Source organism: Grampus griseus, assembly GCF_964374135.1.
Source record: "Grampus griseus genome assembly, chromosome: 1".
In the NCBI taxonomy this organism is placed as follows: domain Eukaryota; kingdom Metazoa; phylum Chordata; class Mammalia; order Artiodactyla; family Delphinidae; genus Grampus; species Grampus griseus.
The window spans coordinates 108,847,727-108,869,803 of record NC_139017.1 but is presented as its reverse complement, the minus strand read 5'-3'; the positions used below and the strand labels follow the sequence as shown (position 1 = coordinate 108,869,803).

At 36.8% G+C, this 22,077-nt stretch overlaps 1 protein-coding gene across 1 annotated transcript in view; it reads right to left on the bottom strand.

Annotated features, from left to right (window-relative positions):
* Positions 1–21,780, bottom strand: part of SYDE2 (synapse defective Rho GTPase homolog 2) — a 36,700-nt gene extending 14,920 nt beyond the window's left edge. Inside the window, exons 1-4 of the mRNA XM_082669847.1 lie at positions 21,054–21,780; positions 10,520–11,215; positions 4,283–5,385; positions 271–397 (exon numbers count right to left, since the gene is read on the bottom strand). Of these exons, the coding sequence (XP_082525973.1) occupies positions 271–397; positions 4,283–5,385; positions 10,520–11,215; positions 21,054–21,765 (2,638 nt within the window). The 5' untranslated portion in view covers positions 21,766–21,780. The remainder of the gene's footprint in view (positions 1–270; positions 398–4,282; positions 5,386–10,519; positions 11,216–21,053) is intronic.
* Between the last annotated feature and the right edge of the window lie 297 nt (positions 21,781–22,077).

Below are 22,077 nucleotides of genomic sequence, written 5' to 3'. Positions count from 1 at the left end.
GAAGAAAAGGTGTCCTTTTCCTTCTGTTAGCTACTACAGTTAATTTAATGTAGGTCTCTTCCTCCCAACACTTGTTGGCTGTTTGAGGACAGGGACCATATCTTGGTATCTCCCCACAGAAAATAACACAGCAGTGTTTGTAAAAGAAGGAAAATAAGACTGCAGAATAAAACCAAATTAAATTGAGGCTACAAAATAGTATTTCAATTCTCTTTCGTGCAGATGTAGTCTTTCCACAATGTGTACATAAAAATAACATCTATTTATTACCTGTTATTACATTTATATCTGGGTATTGGCTTTCACACAGACCAACAGCTTTGCTATCCCTCTCAAAAGCCTCTCGAAGTTCTTTCTTGACTGCTGCCGAGCCACATAATCGGTACAGGCCTACTACCTAGAAATAAAATTATGGCCACGTTATGGTAAATTGGATAAAGGGAAGATATTATAGTGCAGTATGTATAAATCACATGAACTTGGCAATCTAATATGTTCTGATGGCATTTAATTAAAAACATCTCAAACATAGCTTTTGAAATCTCACCATCGACTATAAGGATTATAGTTATAGTTATATAGTTTCATAAAAAATTATATTCTTTCCTTTAAATTTGAACAATATACTGTGACTTCTGTAATGCTGCCTATCATATCTTAAGCAAAGATACAATCCTTACCCTTTAGGTTTTTTTTTTTTTTTTTGCAGTACGTGGGCCTCTCACTGTTGTGGCCTCTCCTGCCGTGGAGCACAGGCTCCGGACACGCAGGCCCAGCGGCCATGGCTCACGGGCCCAGCCGCTCCGCGGCATGTGGGATCTTCCAGGACCGGGGCACGAACCAGTGTCCCCTGCATCGGCAGGCGGACTCTCAACCACTGCGCCACCAGGGAAGCCCCTTACCCTTTAGTTTTACATGCTCAAACAATATCTCCATGCCCCAAGATGTTGCCCTTTCACATGTTTTGCTCTAGACTGAAGTAATACAGCACAGCAGTTAAACTAGGGTTTTGGATTTCATAAAGCCCCACACTATCACTCCTTGCTTGGTGAATCTGAGCAAGTTACTTAATCTCTTTAAAACTCGAAAAAAGTATATTTTTGAAATAAGGTTCCAGTATACTATTTGTGTAAAGTTATCTTTAAAAAAAAAAAAGTTTCTGAGGAAGAAATAAAAATAAATCTAGGATTTTTTAACTTATCAAATTAATTGATTATAAGGCAATGAAGGAAATTCAATTAAAATAATATATTAAAGGTAAAATAAAACTTCTAGTTCAAAATGTATATAAGATGCAAAGACACCACTCACTCTCCCCTCAACCTACATTAAAAAGATTTGTTTTTTAAACACTGTTAGTTCAGTATAAATTCACTAAGAGGAAATCAACATGGTATCTTAAAGAGAAAACATGCCTGATTAAGCAATTGGAGTTTTTTAAAAGGATAAACCTTCAAGAAAATTGAGGAAAGCGGTTGTCACCTATACTTCCACAACAAAGACTATTTAGGAAGTTTAATCACCTTGAATTGAAAGAAGTTACAGATGAAGAAATTATTTCAAGACAGAAATAAAGTGAAAACACACAGTGCAATCCCCAAGGATTTGAACTAGGAATCACTTTAAAATGCTAAAAGTGATCTAGAGGAAGAATGCAAATGAAATTTCCCAGTTTACTTATGACAACCTCTTCTGAGTTTTTAAATAACTGATAGAATACACTACAGAAAGTGGGTCTCAATATAGGAAAGCGTCAGTAATGGATACATGGAAATGTTATCCAAAATACTTGCGATGACAAGCATTAAGTATTAATTGAAAGATAGTAAAGAACCTACAACTACTTCTAAGAGAAGGTAATTCAAGGTGCTGCTGCATTCAAAAGAATCAACATGATATGGGAAATCGAGGAAGGTACTGGAAAGAAAATTCAAATTTCCGGTTCTTATCCACATTCATGTTACATTCACATCATCACAAGAAAGAAAAGTAGAACGGTAGATGATCCAGACAATGAAACTAAAATATTAAACAGGATCAAAGGAAATGCTACCACATGAGAAGAAACTAACTTGAGTACAGCCCTTCTGGTGTATGCACACCAGATGTGTGTAAGTGTATGTAAGTGTCACAAAATTTCATAAGGATGTATCCTCTTAAACTTGAGAAAGAGATGAACCTAGAACAAATTAAAGAAAGCAATACTTCAATAGCAAGTAATAAATTAATGGAACATGTTATCCCAAAAGCTGCAATTACAAATATAGTTTTAAAGGTGAATAAAAGAAGGAAGAGCTAATATAGATATGTCAGGCAGGGATATTTTAGGATATATCCCTACCTTCAGAGGCTGACTTCTTGAATCAAACACTTGAAGTACATGCTTGATGCCTCTATTGAGGACAGAATCTGAACCGGATGGACCATGAGGATGATTTCTGTACTAATTTTTCCTATTGGAAGCAGGAGACAGGTGGTAGTAGCCTTCAAAGTATTTCGAAGATATCACAAACCATTTTTTGTTTGACTATCAAAACCTGATGTTCATTGTAAAAAAACAAGAATAATTACTGACTAGAGAGGTAAACAAAATTTAAGCAGTATGCTGCTCTGAAAACTGCAGGCACAATCAGCCTCTTTCTGTGCGTGTGTTGGGGTGCAACAGGGAGAAACAAAAGAGACAAAACAAGAAAAGGTGTTGAAAAAGTGCAGCTCCAAACATACAACTGTAAATTTTTTTTTACTTTTTATTTCACAGGAAATAATTCTTTATTAAAATAAAACTTTCTAAACTTTAAGTATAGAAATAAAAAGCATTGCTAAAAATATTTTCTTGGCATTTAAAATCAGTTATTACAGTCTTATATACTTGCTCTTTATAAAATATTTTCAGAAAATAGACTGTAAAAGTACAGCGTTATTTGAGTTACTTATTTTAATATACAATTGTAAAAGTTTCTGTTTAAATAATTAGCTTTAAAGTCTGCCTGATCTCTGGCCTCCCTACATGCTGTGTGGAAAAAAAAAAAATACAGGAAACAGAGGACCTTAAGAAAAAAGTAACTGGACCAAAAGTTGGATTGGAAACTGAAGGCCTCACTTCCACCCAGACAACGTAAACTTGACTTGATGGAATCACATATCTGAAAAGAGGTTTCAAAAATTCAAATGTCGTACCTCTCAGCTTCAGGAAGCTACTGCATCTATTTTTATTTAATATAAGCAAAAAAGACCCACAGAGATTAAGTGACTTGCCCAACATCACACAGCCAATGATGGATGAGAAACCAGAATCCAAGTCTCTTGTACCTTTATACAAAACTCCACTAACTTATGCAATTTCTATCATTTCCATGTTAAATTCAAGGTAGATTATTTTAAGTTTGCGTCTACATTCTTATAAAGAAATCATATTTCAGATTTTGTGGTATATATCCTCGATATTTTTTAATGTATGTTATAAATTCTGATAGCACTAAAGCAAAATACTTCAGAACATAATGATGCTTAGGCTTATTTTGTATTGCAAAAAATTAGTATAAATAATTACTTATACCTCATTAATATCCTCAGTCATACACTGTTTCTCATTGTCATAGTCTACATGTATAAATGAAAATAAAGATAAGGTCTACTAACTAGTTAACATGTACATATCTTGTTACAAATAACACCACGTTTTTTGTTTGTTCTAATGAACTGCTTTTACCTTCTTTAAAAGGAAAAGAGAATGAGATGTGCTTTTATTAGTAGGACCTCTCCTTATCCTCCATGCTATCCCAAAGGTAAGACATGGATAAGCTTATGCTTTCCAAAGAGTGGAACTGAGGGAGAACAGGGAATAAGGGCAGGGAGTTAATTTTAGGAGTGAAACAGGGTTATAATATTCACTGTCGAACTCTCTACCAAAAGAATGTCAAAACATTCAGAAACATTCCTTAAATGAATTAGGCTTAGCCTATGTTATCAGCTCTGGCTTTTCCTAGGAATGCCATTGTAAAGCAATCTTCATCTCTAAGTATAAGACCATGCAGCTCTGCATCATAACATAAATTATGGAACCATCTAGCACACTTTCAATCACTGACAACATAGGTTAAGGCATAAATTACATCCTAAACAGCAATGGAATAAAAATAAAGAATCGGAATGAGAAAAAGTCTAAATTGGATTTTTTTTAACTTACCTTGAACTTCTTCCCCCAAGACTTACTATAAATAAATTTAATTATTACTCAAATAGACAGATAAGGGGGCAGTAGAGAAACACAGTAAAATAATACCTGACAGCCTCTCTTTTCAATTTCCATAATACATTTCTGAATCAGGAGTGGTACCATCAAGCCTATATTTTCTTTCTCTACAACTTTTCGAATATCAACACCAAATATTACTGGTTCTCGATTTATATCTAGTCCATGAAGTGAATTCTCCCACTGTTCCAAAAGAGTCACTTTCACATAAATAAGACCTCTAGGTTCAAGTTTGACAGCCAACTGATGTGTCTTTGTCACTCTGAATAAGGTGGGAAGAACAACAGTTCCATGACAACACACTCGATTTTTTCTTGGAGTGGGTTCCCAACTGAATACTACTAATTTCAAATGCTGTGCATTTTCAATTTCTATGTTGAAAGTGTGATCCATGTCTAAAAACGTTGTCCGACATGTGAGCAAAGCTGTTCTGGCTTTGTTTACTGAATCTACCTGAATTGCACAAAAGACATCTTTTGAATCTATCCGAGGTGGTTTTAAATCCTCAGCACCATAGAAATGCACACTCATGAGCCCAGATATGTACTGAGAACATTTAGGTTGATCAGAAAAGCTATAATGTCTAAAAGCATCAATGTCTATTTCATTCTTGCTACAACTATTTGGAATTATTTCTTTTCCTTTTGCAAATTTGTTTTCACATCCATGTTTGCTAGATTTAGCTATAAGTTCAGGAGAATCTCCATCACTGAGGTAACCACTTTTGCAGGAATACTTAGAACTCACAGAGGTTTTCTTCTGGTAGCTGTGCTGAGAAGACACACTAGTATCAAGATGGTACCGGCTTATAACATTCCTCTTAGCAGCTGTGGTTGTGTTCCCAGAAGGTAGAATAACAGCATGATGAATTTCTTGCCAGTTACATTTAGACAAGGAAGGAGTATTATCCGGACTGTTTCCATAATTCAAGTTTCCTTTAACACTTAGTTTCCGGCTAAATTCTGGCAACCTTTTCATTCTCATGGAAAGTTTCCTCACAGTTCGTGGAGATTTTATTTTATCCGGGAAAGACCAATGAATTGAACTGCCTTTTTTCACAGGGCTAGGGCTTGGAGAAGATGGTCCTGCAATTCCCAAATCAGGCTTATTTGTAGCAGCTACTATCCCAGGACCTTGAAAATAAAAGACATTATAAGGTGAAATGTTTTGATTCCTACTTTTATTTTTACTTTATAAAACACCAACTTAACAAGCTCTCACATGGACACAAATTCTTCCCTGTCTCATCTTAAGGGTGAGATTTAGTCAAAAGTTTAGATGAATCTCCATTACCATGTTCAAGCTGAATATCAAGATCTACAAATGGCTTCCGGTGGAAAGAAATATCTCCCTCTCCATCTGCCCTTCTATTCTGACGCTTTGGAGGAAAGGTAATATAGGTTCCTTTTAAATCTTTCCCACTGCAATATACTTCAGTGAGCATGTGTTTATAACTGTAAACAGTGAATATCAGAAAAAACTAGGAAAGCTTCCTATTTTAATATGTTCATTTTAACATATTAAAACATTAATTTCAACATGTTTCCCATTTTAATACGTTTATTTATAAATTCTACCTAATATAAGAATGATTCCTCTATATTTACAATAGTCTAAAAACTAAATTTCATCACATAGCATTGCTGGTTAAAAAAAAAAGTTAAAAACCAAACAAGTGTATAATTTTGACAACTAAGAGCCAACTTAATTGGCTCTAAAATTCTATTAGAACGGGCTTCCCTGGTGGCACAGTGGTTGAGAGTCCGCCTGCCGATGCAGGGAACACGGGTTCGTGCCCCGGTCCGCGAAGATACAACATGCCGCGGAGCGGCTGGGCCCATGAGCCATGGCCGCTGAGCCTGCGCGTCCAGAGCCTGTGCTCCACAACGGGAGAGGCCACAGCAGCGAGAGGCCCACGTACCGCAAAAAAAATTGTATTAGAACATATCACCAAAGATTATATAGAATGAACTCTAGTTAATCAAGAATAACTGAATAATGAATATCATAAACCTACCTGAATAATTTTTTAAATGTATAGACATTTTCTTTCTTGTATTATCTTTATGCAATAATTCCGTAGAACTTCAAAAGCTAAATTAGGGCGTTTCTTTGCTATTTTAATATATTAAATGACAGTACAGAGATAAAGTATGTTTTCTTATAATTTTCAATTTTCATAAAGAGTAAAGTGTTAAAATTCTTTCGAATTCTTCTCCACACAAAAATAGTTTTATTTTTTCCTAAATGTCAAAATTACTCAGGTTTACAATAAAACGTTTTTTAAAAATTCAAAAAAGTACAAATAAAGTAAATAATAGCCCACATTGCCAAGAGATTAACCACTGTAAAACCACACTACCAGGAGATTAATCATGGTAAATATTGTGGTGAAAATAATATTAAAAGTAGTTTATATTGTTATTATTAAATTATTAATATTTAGTTATTATTAAATTTAATACCAGCCAACATTTACTGAGCTAGACAAAGTGTGAAAAATTAATTTAATAATTAGTATGAGCAGACCCTCATTTAACTCTCATAATAACCTTAAGAGTTAAGATACCATTACCACCCCATTCTCCAGGTAAGGAACCTCATGCATGAGCTAATTTGTCTAAGATCACAAAGCTGGTAAGTGGAAGAATCAGGACTCAAACCTAAACACAGGCTTTCAGAATCTATGCTCTAAAGTACTACGCTTTCAGTCTCTCCATCCTTTTAAACAATTTTCTGTCCATACATATACATCAAACTGATTTTCAGATACCTTTTCTCAACTATTATTAAGAAGTTAAAATATTCCATTTAACCTTAAACTTTCAATCCCCCCCCAAAATAAAAGAATGTAAAGACTAATCAATTTCATTTAAAAATCTGAACCTGTTCCTAGTAAATTTTCCAATTAATAGAACAAAATACTTTAATAATTCCTTATAAAGATCCTTAATGACCCTAATATCAGAGGTTACTCTATGTAATACTACATTTGACAACTAAAATGAGAAAAAAGTGTTTATTCATTTCAAAAATCAGTAGATTAAATGACCTTTCTTTAAAGTATTAATATAGTATTCTCCCTCCACCCTTCAATGTGTCCTATTGACAAAGTAGTTTCTTTGTAGAGAAAGGACTATTTTAAGTATGCCTGCTGGGCTTTTCTGGTAAGCAGCTAATAAGAAATGGAGTGTTTGATAAACTAGACAAAGCGTTCCCTTGTACTGTAAATTGTAGTACAATTCTACTGGTTTCCTGGTCTAAAACATTCTATAGTAGCCAGAGTCCTACTGTAGTCTACAATCTATTTTGTCATGACCTAAAAAAGCTACTCAGTATATGAAATTGCTCTAGGTTTTATTAAATCAATAAAGAGTTAATCTAACATACTGACTTTTTTACATATTATGCATTAAATATCTCCTACTGAAGTCCTTACCTAATTATTAAAATGAAATACTGTATTTGTTAGCAATTTCTCCTGCAGACAAGACTGAATTTATTTTTTTTAAATGCTTTGTTTTTATAAAATCCAAGAGCTGAAATATGACCAATTTGAACAATCACTTAAAATTAAACCAAAATTATACTAACCAAATCACAGATTAGCTACAGCTTATAAGGGGAAAACATAAAATGAAAATCTTTAAATATAAATTCATGAACCAGGCTTGAATCAATCGAAACTGGCACACTCCTTCAGCATCTAGAGCAGTAACTGGCACATACCAGAAACTCAGTGTTTATTGAATAAATGAATTAACCAATTGTTAATTGTCTATAAATTGGTGAACCTTTCAGGAATTACAATATAGAAATTACCTATAATAGTTACCAGCTAAAAAGACCAAGTAAAGATACTAGTAATGGATCCTAATGAAGCAAAATAGATCATGATAAAGATCACTGCAACAGTAGTGGAGTCTATTAACACCCAACATTAAGGAACCAGTCAAACAGATTAGGGCACATCAACTCAATTAAATACTTTAAAAATAGGGAAACAATCATAAGATTAATCTACATGTAACAACACAAAATATAGATAGCAAGTGAAATTAGCAAAACCCAAAAATAGTCCACTATGTCAGCAACTAGGTAAAAGATACATAAACAACCAGAAGTTAAAAGGGAAAAAACAAGTTACAACTGTGTTAGGATGATCATAAAATTGTCATTCATATTAAAAATACTTAAGCTTTCCTATTTCTTAAACAAAAAATTATTTTGAAATTCAACCATTCTCTTTGCCTATTTCTCAACAGATTTCTGCCAATGTTGCTAAAGAAAACATACCACTTTAGGTAAATGACCTTTCTGATCAAACTAAAGCAAAAAGATGACATATAAACGAACTGTCCAAATACTTCCTTTGGTCAACTTAGGAACGTGCTTGTTGTAATAATATACTTAAGAGAAGAATAACAGTAAGAAAGGAGACATAATTGGCAGCCCTACTGTACTTTCAAATTTGGGTGGTTTTTTTGTTTTTTTGGTAATGTCTGTCAGTCTTTACAGATTCACAATTTGCCACAAACATAAAATAATAAAGTTTAAAGACAATACTTAAAGTGTATATCACTTTACAGACACTGGCTCTCTAATGTTGCTCTTATACTTATGCCCTCTTGCCTTTTCTGCACCATTCCAGACCCATCACTATCTGTCTGCCCTACTCCTGCAAGCCTTCCTCATCACTCCATCCTGATCACAACCTCTGTTCCAAACTATTATTTTATAGACTATTTATTCCTCTTCCCATCCATATTACAAAAGAAACACACATTTGCTCTGGAAAATCAGACTACAATTAGAAATGCACACACACAATTTTAATCCCAACACAGGGGGTAAGGATGGGTCAAGCATTAACAGTTCCAGGACAGCTTTTCATTGTTTCTTTCAAAATTGACATCATACAGTTCACACTGTTTTTTAACTCACTTTTTTTCTTATCAATATAATATTTACTCCTTCTCCTCATACCCCTGAGAAAAGGATCCAAATGCAAGTAGATTACTTGTAAAGTACAAAAAGATCAGCAAGAAAGTGAGAAAATTCAGGAGAAAATTCAAGGTGAATTATCAAGCCTGCTACCAGTATGGGCACCTGGAGCTTAACTTCATGAGAAAACTCTGGGAAACAATATACAATTATCCCACCCAAGTGTGGAGGGAGCTGGGGTAGGCCTATACCAACTCCTGTCAGTCACTTGTTGAGGGGCACTCCCAGGATGTCCTGCAGGAGACTCTCTAACACTTTGGAAGGAGTCCTCAAGTAGAGATGCAGATACTGATTTTTGGAAGTAGGCCGCCTCCATTTAAATAAGTAATAAAACCCAAGGGATATGGACAAGTACTAACAGCATCTTCTATACCCCACATCTTTGACTACTCTGTATCATTTGAAATTTTATAAATTAAAATGACTCATTATATAGAACTGCTTTCTATTCAACATTTAATAACTGCAACTAAAAGTGCTTAGGTAGTGTTTTCTTGGGTAGTGTGTCTGAGACTAAATTTAAAAAGAAGCACACCAGAAATCAAGGCAATCAAGGGAAAATAACACCATTAGGTTGAACTATATGAATTGCCAGGTTTTTGTTTTTGTTTTTGTTTTCAGACCAAAAACTGTTAAATATTGGCAGTTTCATATGGTTCAAACTAATACACATCAAACTTCAATTATTTCCTTTCTGGGTTCCATATCTATTGTAGCACCTATTTGCAAGTTCTTTACTTCTACCTCTCCTTTCTTTTTCTCTTCTTCCTTTCCTTTGTTTCTGAGGAAATGTAGGCACAAAAGTGAAAACTAATGACTGCTAGTATACTGAATATACAATTTTTCATTTGTGGCCAGACCAGGTGTGAATGAATGAAAGAATAAATAAATGAATTAAGCAAAACAAGACATACATGAAGAATATATCTCTTCCAGTCCCTGTGACTCCATTCTTTCAACTAAGAGAAAAGTAATTACTGCCTCAAAGGATAGACATACTAAAACCACACCATACACACTAAAAGTTGGTGTAGGACTACCCCAGCTCCTTCACCCCTTACAAAACCAAGTCTGTAATAGGAATAATTAAACCACCATGTACATAAAAATGTTTATAAACCTTTTTCAGTTTTATTTTCATGAAAATATACTCACTTTGTAAGGAAAAGTACATAGCTACAATAGACATTTATATTTAGTTTTAGATACTGCCAAAGAATTGAAAAATGGAAGAAGAAAAGGCAGATATATGATCATCTTTACCTGCAAAAGGAGATTTCACCGTGGGACTCTCCTCTACTATTATACCTTCTTGTGTCTTGTGTCCATGCCTTTGCTTGTACTGCTCCACAAACTCTGTGGAATAGATGGAATCTATAGGATTTATTTCATTTGACTGTGTGGTCTGAACATTGCCTGTGTGTTCAGAAGAGCACAGCAAGTCTTCAGTGTGCTGCTCTTCTTTCATTAGGTCACTACCAGATAATACTCTCAAACCGACATCAGGAAACTTCAGAACAGCAGAGTCTGCCTCCCCAAAACTCAAGGCATTTGAAATACCAAAGTCATCATCCTCAGGAATGGGGTTGTACCATATTTCTCCTTCATCATCTGCATCATTTTCCTCATTAAAATCTAATGAACAGTCTCTTGATAATGAAGAATTTGTAGCAGTACACACCATATACGTACAATATTCTTCAGATGATTTGAGGAAAGGTCGTGACAGCTGCAGTTTAGGTAGAGAAACGGGTGAGATGGATAAATGACTTATATCTTGGCATTTCTTATTTTCGTCTTCCAAATTAAAAGATCTCAGAGTACTCTGATATAGCCAATTGCGTTTCTTTGACACAGTGATGCTATTAAGTGGCTTATGACCCCTGAAGCCAATATCATCCTTCAGATCTTCAAGTTCTCTTCTCTTCATTGAAGACTCATAGACATTTTCAAATAAGTCTGTTTCAAAGAAAAAAGAAGGCAGAATATAATGCCTGGCATACCAAGAAAGGCATGTCACTTAAGACCAGTTATTAAAATACTATTTTTAGGGGCTTCCCTGGTGGCGCAGTGGTTAAGGGTCCACCTGCCAATGCAGGGGATGCGGGTTCGAGCCCTGGTCCGGGAAGATCCCACATGCCATGGAGCAACTAAGCCCGTGCACCACAACTACTGAGCCTGCGCTCTAGAGCCCGCGAACCACAACTACTGAGCCCGCGTGCCACATCTATTGAAGACCACGCACCTAGAGCCCGTGCTCTGCAACAAGAGAAGCCATGACAATGAGAAGCTCCCACACCGCAACGAAGGGTAGTCCCCCTCACCACAACTAGAGAAAGCCCGCGTGCAGCAACGAAGACCCAATGCAGCCAAAAATAAAAATAAATAAAATTATTTAAAAATATATATATATACTATTTTTAAAAAGATAAAAAGAAAGAAAAGTAATATTAATCACATTCAGAGACAAAAATTGAACAAGACAAATTTTGGATTTTCCACCTAAACATGATTTCTATTATTTAGATATCAGACTGCTAGTATAGGTATCATAAGAATTCTAAGAAAAAGGATAAACAATCTCTGAGACTGCCTTTATAAATATCATAGGGCTAAAAAAGCTTTACCCTAAGCAAAACATGCTTTATAAAAAGCTTGTATAGAATGCTTTATACACAGTATGCCTTTAATTAATATTTGAGTAATTTTAAACTCACTGCTACAAGGACTTTGTAAAACACAAGTAAGATTACTACCTTTTCATACAAAGATTAACTTTGAATAAATCTTTCAAAACAATTGTGCCTTACTTATTACTGAATGTCTTACTGATTATTAAAATTTCAAAATAACATCTGTTTCCTAACCATATAGTGCAGTAGCAACTTATGCAGAGTTTAAGTTCTAAATATCTAGGGCAAAATTAAAAATAAAAGTCCCCAAGGAGGCCCTTGATTAGGACCAGGTATCCTGTCTCACAACAAGCACAACACAGCTATATTATTGACAGGCACAAACTTGAGCAGCAAGAATACAAGAATGAACAAAATAGCCCCTGCTCTTAAGGAATTCATAGCCCAATGGAGGATGTCAAATACTTAGATATGTGTATGTATTAATATAATGTGATAAGACTCTAAAAATGTATATGTAACATTAATTCCATATAAAGGGGAAAATTTTTTGCACTTCCAAAGAGTTACATAAAGCCGGCTTCCCGGCTTCAATGACAGTCAATAAGCTAAATAAATATATATCATAAATTAACTCACTACACATAGATAATTAAAACAAAACCACATTTCTAATTTAAGATCATGTCAGGTTTGTAATTTATGGTCTATGCTACTTTGAGTGTGTATTTGGTTGATTCATTTTAGTATTACAGCAAGTAAAATATAATAGTCCAGTAACAGAGAGTGATAAAAACACATTAAACTCTGAGGAGCTTAATAACAACCAAAAAATTAGGTTCATGCATACTAAAGGTTTTCAGGAATCTCCCTTCTACTGAAAAAAAAATCATTTAAAAATGTAAGTTTGGGGGCTTCCCTGGTGGCCGAGTGGTTGAGAGTCCACCAGCCGATGCAGGAGACACGGGTTCGTGCCCCAGTCCGGGAGGATCCCACGTGCCGCGGAGCGGCTGGGCCCGTGAACCATGGCCGCTGAGCCTGAGCGTCCGGAGCCTGTGCTTCGCAGCGGGAGAGGCCACAACAGTGAGAGGCCGGCGTACCGCAAAAAAAAAAAAAAAAAAAAAGTAAATTTGTCCTTTTTATAACCCTAAATACCTAATCAAGCAGATTAATTTAAAAACAAAACAAAACCTTAAACACAAACTGGGTTTCAAGTTCAATAGTTCCAGAGGCAGGAATAGAGGAACAGACTAAGAATCAGAAGGGAAGGAACCTCTCATGAATGTCTACTATGGCAGATATTTATTTACTCAAGAAATATTTATTGAGCGCCTATTATGCGGCAGGAACAAGAGATAAAGCAGTAAGAAAGCCCTTAACCTCCTTTAACCTCCACAACAATTCTGAGACAGGTAGTGATTATTTCCATGAGCCTCGAACATATGTGGAATATGGCCAAAGTGCTAGCCATATAATTCAAATTTAAGCCTGTCTAACCTTAAAATCCTTGCTCTCACCTGTCTCCCCTACACCATGCTACCCACTAAAAGTAGGGAAGTAGGTGTCCCTCTTGAGCATTATGATAATATCCACCAAGTTAACTTTATAGGGTGGCTCCTGGGATTAAGTAAAATAATGTTTGAAATACTTAGAAAACTACTCAGAAAAGTCAAGTAACTTGCCTGAGATCAACTGTTGGTAAATGGAAGAGGCAGCACTCAAAACAAACTCTTCTGACTCCAAAGTTTGTAGTACACCTGGGCTACTAACTAAAGGATACCCACCTCCACTCTCCAGGATTTAACATGCAAACATGTAACAAATAGTCAATAAATATCTTGATTTGATTTAATTTAACTAATGAAACCTGAAGATTCAAGAGTCTTTCTATGGTTCTGTCTTCTTTACACTTAAAATTAAGAACTGTCCTGGACATATATCCAGAAAAGGCAAAACCTCTAATTCAAAAAGACACCTGCACCCCAATGTTCATAGCAGCACTATTTACAATAGCCAAGATATGGAAGCAACCTAAGTGTCCATTGACAGATGAATGGATAAAGAAGATGTGGTGTGTGTGTCTGTGTGTGTGTGTATATATATATATATATATATATATATATATATATATATATACACACAATGGAATATTACTTAGCCATAAAAAAGAATGAAATAATGTCATTTGCAGCAACATGGATGGACTATAGACTAGATTATTATACTAAGTGAAGTAAGTCTGACAAAGACAAATATCATACGATATCACTTTTATGTGGAATCTAAAAAAAGATACAAATGAACTTATTTCCAAAACAGAAACAGACTCACAGACATAGAAAACAAACTTACGATTACCAAAGGGGAAAGTGGGGGGGATAAATTAGGAGTTTGCAATTAACAGACATCCATGACTATGTATGAAATAGGCAAACAAGGACCTACGTTATAACACAGGGAACTATACTTAATATTTTGTAATAACCTATAAGGGAAAAGAATCTGAAAAAGAATATATATATATATATATATATAAAACTGAATCTCTGTGCTGTATACCTGAAACTAACATAACATTGTAAATCAACTTTACTTCTACAACAACAAAAAAAACTAAACTGATTATAGACCTTTTTTTTCTAAAAAAAAAAAAAAGGACCTACGGGTTTCCCTAGTGGCGCAGTGGTTGAGAGTCCACCTGCCGATGCGGGGGACACGGGCTCGTGCCCCGTTGCGGCTGGGCCCGTGAGCCAGTGAGCCATGGCCACTGAGCCTGCGGGTCCAGAGCCTGTACTCCGCAACGGGAGAGGCCACAACAGTAAGAGGCCCGCATACAGCAAAAAAAAAAAGGACCTACTATAATTTTTTTTTTTTTTTTTTTTTTTTTTTTTGCGGTACGCGGGCCTCTCTCGCGCCGCGGAGCACAGGCTCCGGACGCGCAGGCTCAGCGGCCATGGCTCACGGGCCCAGCCACTCCGCGACATGAGGGATCTTCCCAGCGCAGGGCACGAACCCGTGTCCCCTGCATCGGCAGGCGGACTCTCAACCACTGAGCCACCAGGGAAGCCCCTTTCAGAGTTTTTTGATGTACATTGTAAATGAAATAAACATGCTTCTACTTGTACTATATTCCAAGGAACTACAATGAGAAAAATAAAGCTACCAGTATCCCATATTTAAACCGACACATCTATTGATATGTAATGAATATGTAATATTAAAAGGAATAATTACATCGTGAGACACAATACAACTATTTTTCATGAAACTACAAACTACATAAACTTGAGATGAAACAGTCTGCTTGCTATTGCTGAATATTTAAAAACACATAATGCTGAAGTTTAAATTTAGAGATAAAGAAGTACATTATTATACGTTCTGATAAAAACCAAATTTATTCCGTTATTAAAACTGAATATAAGCGACACATTATTCAAGGTAGAAAATTTTACTTGGGCAATTATTTATATATAACTTAAAGCATTTCATTTTTATCTCAGTTAATTAAATGGATGCATATGAATATAAGTTACACAGAAATGGAAAACTATTTACCATCTTCTCCTCACTCCCCATTTATGCTAAAATTAATGTTAAACCTTACTGGCATAAATGTAAAAGTTACCTTTAGCTTCAAATTTTATATATATGTGTGTGTGTATATATATATTTTGACATTTATATGTTGAAAGAAGACAAAAGTAAAAAAGATATAAAAATAAGTGTGCAAAGTTGCAAGGCAAAAAAGTCTTTATTCTCTTGCAACTATACACGTTATGGTATAACTATCAGACTAATTAAAGTCATTTTCCTTGAAAATCTGTAAGAGAATGCGGAAGTAGCAATTAAAAGTTTTTCACTCAGAAAAATATTTACATAGTGGTGAACTACTCAAGCCAATTTTGTGTTCTCAACTATTACGTATTTCATAATAAATCTAGATGAGTTACTATTACTAAACATTTAACTAGTGCCCCAGATCAAAATCAACAGCAAACTTTCTGGGAAATTATGTACTGCAGCCCTCATTGAAAATGTACAGTATTTACAACATCTTTTCATCATTTAAAACATTCTACTGCAAAAACAAACTGTTGTTTTAGCTTACTTCTCTTTTAAAAATCCTAAATAAAAGCATTCTTATGAACAATGTATTTGAGCTTAAATAAATAAAAGCAGCCCTGCTTATAGAGTCAAGCTTGGCAGCCCAAATGAAATTACTAGAATAAACTTAAGCCTTAGGTTTACATATGAGTGTGTTTATATGTATGTCTTTATCTTTCCCAGATAAATCTAAATGAGGAGAGGGGTACAATGAAAAGAAAAAAGGTATTTTTCTATCTTTTATTTTTCCTCCCTTGTGACTAGCAATAAAAACTCTTAAGAAAAAAGCTGTGTGCTAGCTTTGGGGACAGGAAAGTAGAGAAGGAAACTTTGAGACGCTTTTCAGTTCCCTGAAAGTAATGAGGAGGAACAAGAGAAAAGAAGCACAGAAGAAAAGATGAGTAGAATAAATAAGTGCTCCTAAAGTGGTGTCCTCTAGTTCAATTCCCAATGCTCCCTAAAGCAGTCCTTCTCAACTTCAGATCATTTCACTCTCTATCCAGAATCCTAATATATTTTCACAAAGCCTGCTTGCCTTTCTCTTGATAACAGCTAAGTGCCAGGCATGGTACCAAATGGATTATCTTTTTTCATCATCACAGCAACCTGAGGACTGAGGCTATGCAGAGCTGAGTAACTTGTCCAAGGTCATAAGGCTGGTAAGTGGTAGATTTGATCAGAAACCCAGAATCTCTATTCTATTAGCCATTACACTATATGGCATTCTCTCTTGCAGATTCTAAAATCTCACTTTTGTTGGTGCAAGATGAGACTAACATGGAGGGATCTGCTTAAACTTGTCATACATAAGTAGTAAGTATAAATTCATACACATAAAACTGAAGCAGAAAGAGCTCAAGTGCTTTGCTCTAATAGGGGTTAGTTTAAGTATCAAGTATCAGAATAAAGTAGAATGCTTTTTCAAAACTTTTTAAAATGTATCAAGATAGGTGATTGAGATACTGAGAATTCTAGAGCCTACTACTCAAAGTGTGTACCAAACAGCAGCATCTACACTGCGAGTTCGTTAAAATGCAGAATCTCAAGGTCCCACCCCCATACATATTAAATCTTCATTTTAACAAGACTTTCAGAGAATTCATATACACATTAAGTTTGAAAAGCTCTGCTCTATAACTGCGAACCACATGTTGAGTGGCAAAGGTCTGGAAAACAGCCTTAGGATTCTCAAAACATAAACACCACTTAGAAATGGAGGACTTTCAAAAATCAACACAACACTATTTTCTGCTGAATTTGTAACTCTCAATGTTTTCCTGCCACCAGCAACTCCAATGTTTTATGGCACTCTTCCCAAAACAAAAAACAAAAACAAAAAAATGGACTCACTTGCTTCTGGGGCCACGATGGCAGAATTTCTAACAGAAGAATTTAGAGCTAGAAGACACTCAGAAAGTATTTGCCTATAGTTACTAGTCTTGAAAGGGCTAATGCATAAAAGAATTTGTCGGAAAAATTCATACAGATAATGTAGCTCATAAAGTTAAGAAATTGAAGCTACAAATACTTGAGAAGGGAATAGACAGAAATCTGCATTAACAGTGTCAACTTCACTTTAAGATATAATGCACAAGATCATACCAGCTATTTAATACTACCTTTAAAGAACTGTCTAAAGATTTTGAACAGAATATTACATGCCCAAATTTTTTTTTCTTTCACAGATCACAGAGCAAGAAGAGTAGAGTCAAAGTAGGCTAATTATTTTTAAAGCAGTAAAAGGCCAAAATAGCTCAACCCAGTGCTTTCCGATTTATTTTTGAGTACTATATGCTAATTAAAACTTATTTATAAAGAGTTATAATGAAGTATAGTCAGCAAATAGATTAAAATTCCTTTGTAACCTTAAGGCTTGAAGAAACTTTACAATATTTACTATGTGTAATGACTTTAGATTTCTTAAATAATCATCTCAGTTAGTAACAAATTGGTCAATCTGTGAGCACTACATTCCCAACTGCATCAAATCATTGGCAGTATTATACTATCAAAAGTTTTAGTGGTTCTTAGTAGGAGCCAGAAATCAAAACTGAATATCATTTTGGCTTCCATTTGTCATATAGCTTCAAAAATTTCCAAAACACCTAAGTAGATTAGGTATTTCTAGCTCCTTATATAGTTATTCTGTGTTATAAATTCTAACTATAACTATTTTGAAAGAAAACATCGCCACAAATAATATTGTACAGAAAAATGTGATATAAACCTTCTAAGCTGTTTTTTTTAATACATTTATTTATTTATTTATATTTATTTTTGGCTGCATTGGGTCTTCGTTGTTGGCGCGGGCTTTCTCTAGTTGTGGCGAGCAGGCGGCTACTCTTCGTTGCAGTGCACGGGCTTCTCACTGTGGTGGCTTCTCTTGTTGCGGAGCACAGGCTCTAGGCGTGTGGGCTTCAGTAACTGTGGCAGGCAGGCTCAGTAGTTGTGGCTCGCGGGCTCTAGAGCACAGGCTCAGTAGTTGTGGCGCACGGGCTTAGTTGCTCCGCAGCATGTGAGATCTTCCCGGACCAGGGCTGGAATCTGTGTCCCCAACACTGGCAGGCAGATTCTTAACCACTGCACCACCAGGGAAGTCCCCTTCTGAGCTATTTAACATCTTTATACAACCAAGAATGTACTGCTTCATCGGGACTGCCCAGTTAACTTTTTAGAAAACATGATTAAAAGTAGAATCCAAGTAAACAATTTGAACTAAACATTTAAAGGTAAAGGTTTAAGATGGATAAAGCAATTGACTAAAAGAAAGACTTTAAACCTATTCTAGGATTCCCCCATCTTCTTTGCAACTTTGAGGAAGTTACTTACCCCTCTAAATCTTGTTGAAATTCCATCCATCTCCTCAGTCCAAGCAATTTAATAGAATTAACTGGATCAAACCTCTAAAGAAATTTAGAGTCCCTTTGACCTTATATAAATAGGGGTTTTGGAGTCATAAAGACCTGAGTTTGAATCCACATAATAGTTTGAATCTATATACTAGTATACATAAACCAAATACTAGTTTAAGTGACATTGGGCAAACTACTTAACCCCTTCTTTGCTTTTGCTGTTGTTGTGCAATAACAGCTGTCATACCTCCATGGAGCGGGGAGGGGAGGGAAGTAATAAAGATTATATGAAAACCCCACAAAGTATTCAGAATGGTTTTAATAAGTTCAAATAACCTTCATAAAAAACAGTTTAAAAAAAATTAACTCTTCAAATCTATACTAGATATATAAACATTGCACAAATTATTTTTATCTTTCCTAAAAGATGAACTGATGATTTGAAAGGAAATAACATCTGAGAAAGTTTTTAAAACCAGAGATTATCTAAGCTTTTGTTTAGATTTCTTGTGAAATATCTAAAATACCATCACATAATAATTCTAATGTGTCATTTAATTTCTTTTAAAATTGGTTTCATTTAATTAGTTTCTCAATGAAAAATTCAATGAATTCATTCCTAAGAGTTACTACAGTTATTATTACTTTTAAAACACTTCAATGTTTACACAACAACTGAGGGTGTTAAAAGCCATCAGATAGTAATGTCTAACCTTTGCAACAAAAGGGTAATACATATTTTACTGAAGTTTTATACAGATTTTTGTTATGGCTAAAAATTAACTGTCTTAAAAAGAGTTAACTGAACCAAAATCAGTGGAGGTAAAGATATAATAGCACTAAAACGTAATAAATGATTATAAATACTTTACTACTGGAAATGCATATTTTAATATAAACTTAGCATAAAGTACACCTCTCTTCACAAAAATTTACATTCTACTATCTTTTTATTCAGGTGGAATGGAATAAATTTGAGGGAAATTGACAGGTGTGGGTTAGAGATTTATAGATTCAAAAGAACTTCTCATTTTGTATACACTTGAAGTGAATTATTTGATTTGTCCTCATTGTGTAATAAAAAGTTTTGTGAACTTTGTTTCTCCCCGTTTTGTGTTTATTGGTTTAAAAAGTTAATGTGTACAAACCTAGTCCTGTAGGATTTGTAATTCTTAACAGAGAAACTGCCAAGTACTGTGAATACTTTTACATTTCAGCATTTAATATTTTTTAAAGTATTACTGATATGTAAGTCATTATGTTCACTAAAAGTCTTTAAAAGTGTAGTCCGAAAGATCATGTTGTTTTTGGCTCAGTTTAAAGGTACTTCTTTCACAAGAGAATTCTTTTACTATTTACAACATAAGAGATTTCTAGAATGGATAACTTAAACCTTCAGTGAAAACTAAAAATCACACACATATAAAATAGGGAGTAAAATCCTATTATTAGGACAAATATACTTTTTACAAATTCCTTTAACTGCCTACACTTTCTTAAAAAGTACATAAGACATACTTTTCTTCTGATTAAAATCCAAGTGCCCTTCATTTTCCACAATAATAAGATTACCTACATTGTTATGTTTTTAGGGGGGGAGGGGGAGGGGAGGGAAAGGTGAAGAGAAGAAACGTGAAATCCTACCTGACTAAAAAGAAGTATTACCATGATAGTTTTCTCGGTTTGGTTGGGTTTTGGGTTTTGGTTGTGTGTATCTGTGTACACAAACGCTTCTGACCGGGAGGTGTAATGAGTAAAATGACAGTTTATGAAGCCCATAAAGTCTAACTTGGATCAAATTCAAATTCACAAACTCCACAAAAGTCTACAGATTAGCCCAGAGCTACAAAGAATAAAAGTCAAGGCAGCGCCGGCCAACTCTTAAGCCGAGACTGAAAAGCAAAGTGTGGTGAACTTAACCTTTACTCACTGTTGCGCTTAGAACTAGGTACACTGGTTCTTAGAGAAGAAAAAACAAAAACCCCAAGTTCCTCATGCCACTGTCTTAAAAAAAACAAACAAATAAACAAACAAACCCGAGATAAGGCATTATACTAGGTAACCTGGAAATGGCATTAGGCTGCCACTGACGTGACCCTCACTTTGGCACCGACACGTACCGTAGTCTGCAAAACCATACCTTCTTCTTCGCTCTTAAGACAGAAGCCCGGTCTGTAAACACATTTTGATTGCAAGGTATCCTACCTGTCAGCGTAATCCTTTGGTCTGGCGGCACCGAGACGACTTGGCTTTCCCGCATTTTCAAAGCGCCCAGATTTGGAGACGTTGCCTGCGCTCGGGTGACTTCGGGGGGTGTCCTACGAGCGCGACCCTTCATTCCCAGAGACAGCAGGCGTCCTTTGTACATCCACTTCTGCAGCTTCTTGACTGTCACCGCGGTCGGTTTGAGGAAGGGGAGCCCCTCCTGGCCGTCTTCTTTGCTGCGGCTTCCCGAGGAGCGGCGGGGGTCCTCGGAGCTGGGAGGCCGGAGGCCGGAGGGCGCCGCGGCCCGGGAGCTGCCTCCGCTCCAGCCGTCCATCCCGCCTCCACGTGGCGGGGGCTCGTCCGGTTCCCCGCGCGCGCCGCACCTGATCCAGCTGTCGCTCCGCCACCGCTGTAAGGGAGGCGGCTTGGCACCCACGCGGAGGCTGTCGAGGCTTCTGCTGCAGGGCAGCCGCATCCGAGGAGTCCGCGGGCGGCCTCCCCCCGACTCCCTCAGAGGCGACCGGGGCGGGGACACCTGCTGCCAAGGGCAGTCGCCGCCTCCCCGCTCGCAGTCTCGGGGGCAGGCTCGGCGGGCCGCCGCGCCGCAGGGGGAAGGCGGCTGGCCCGGAGCCCGGGCTCCCGCAGGGCAGCCGCGATCCGCCCTGCCCCGGTCGCCCTGCCGCCTGCCCGAGTCAGGGGGCAGGTCGTGCATGGCCTGGATCAGCAGATAATAGGCCTCTCGCAACTGGGTCTGCAGCCTGCCTGTCTCCAGACGGCCGCCCTCCGCCCCTGGGGAGGAGCCAGCGGCCGGGGGAGGCGGGGGCCACCGCTCCGCCTCCGCCCCCTCAGGCTCCGGCGCGGGCTGGGAGCCGCCGGGCAGGTTCTCGTAGTAGTCGGCGTCGTCCTCCTCGTCCTCTACGCTGCCCTCGGAGCCCGGCGGAGCGTGCAGAGAGGCGCGAGTGAGCCCGCGGCCCGAGGGTGCGGCCTCCTTCCCGCCGCGCGGCCGAGGCCCGAGCGCCCCCGA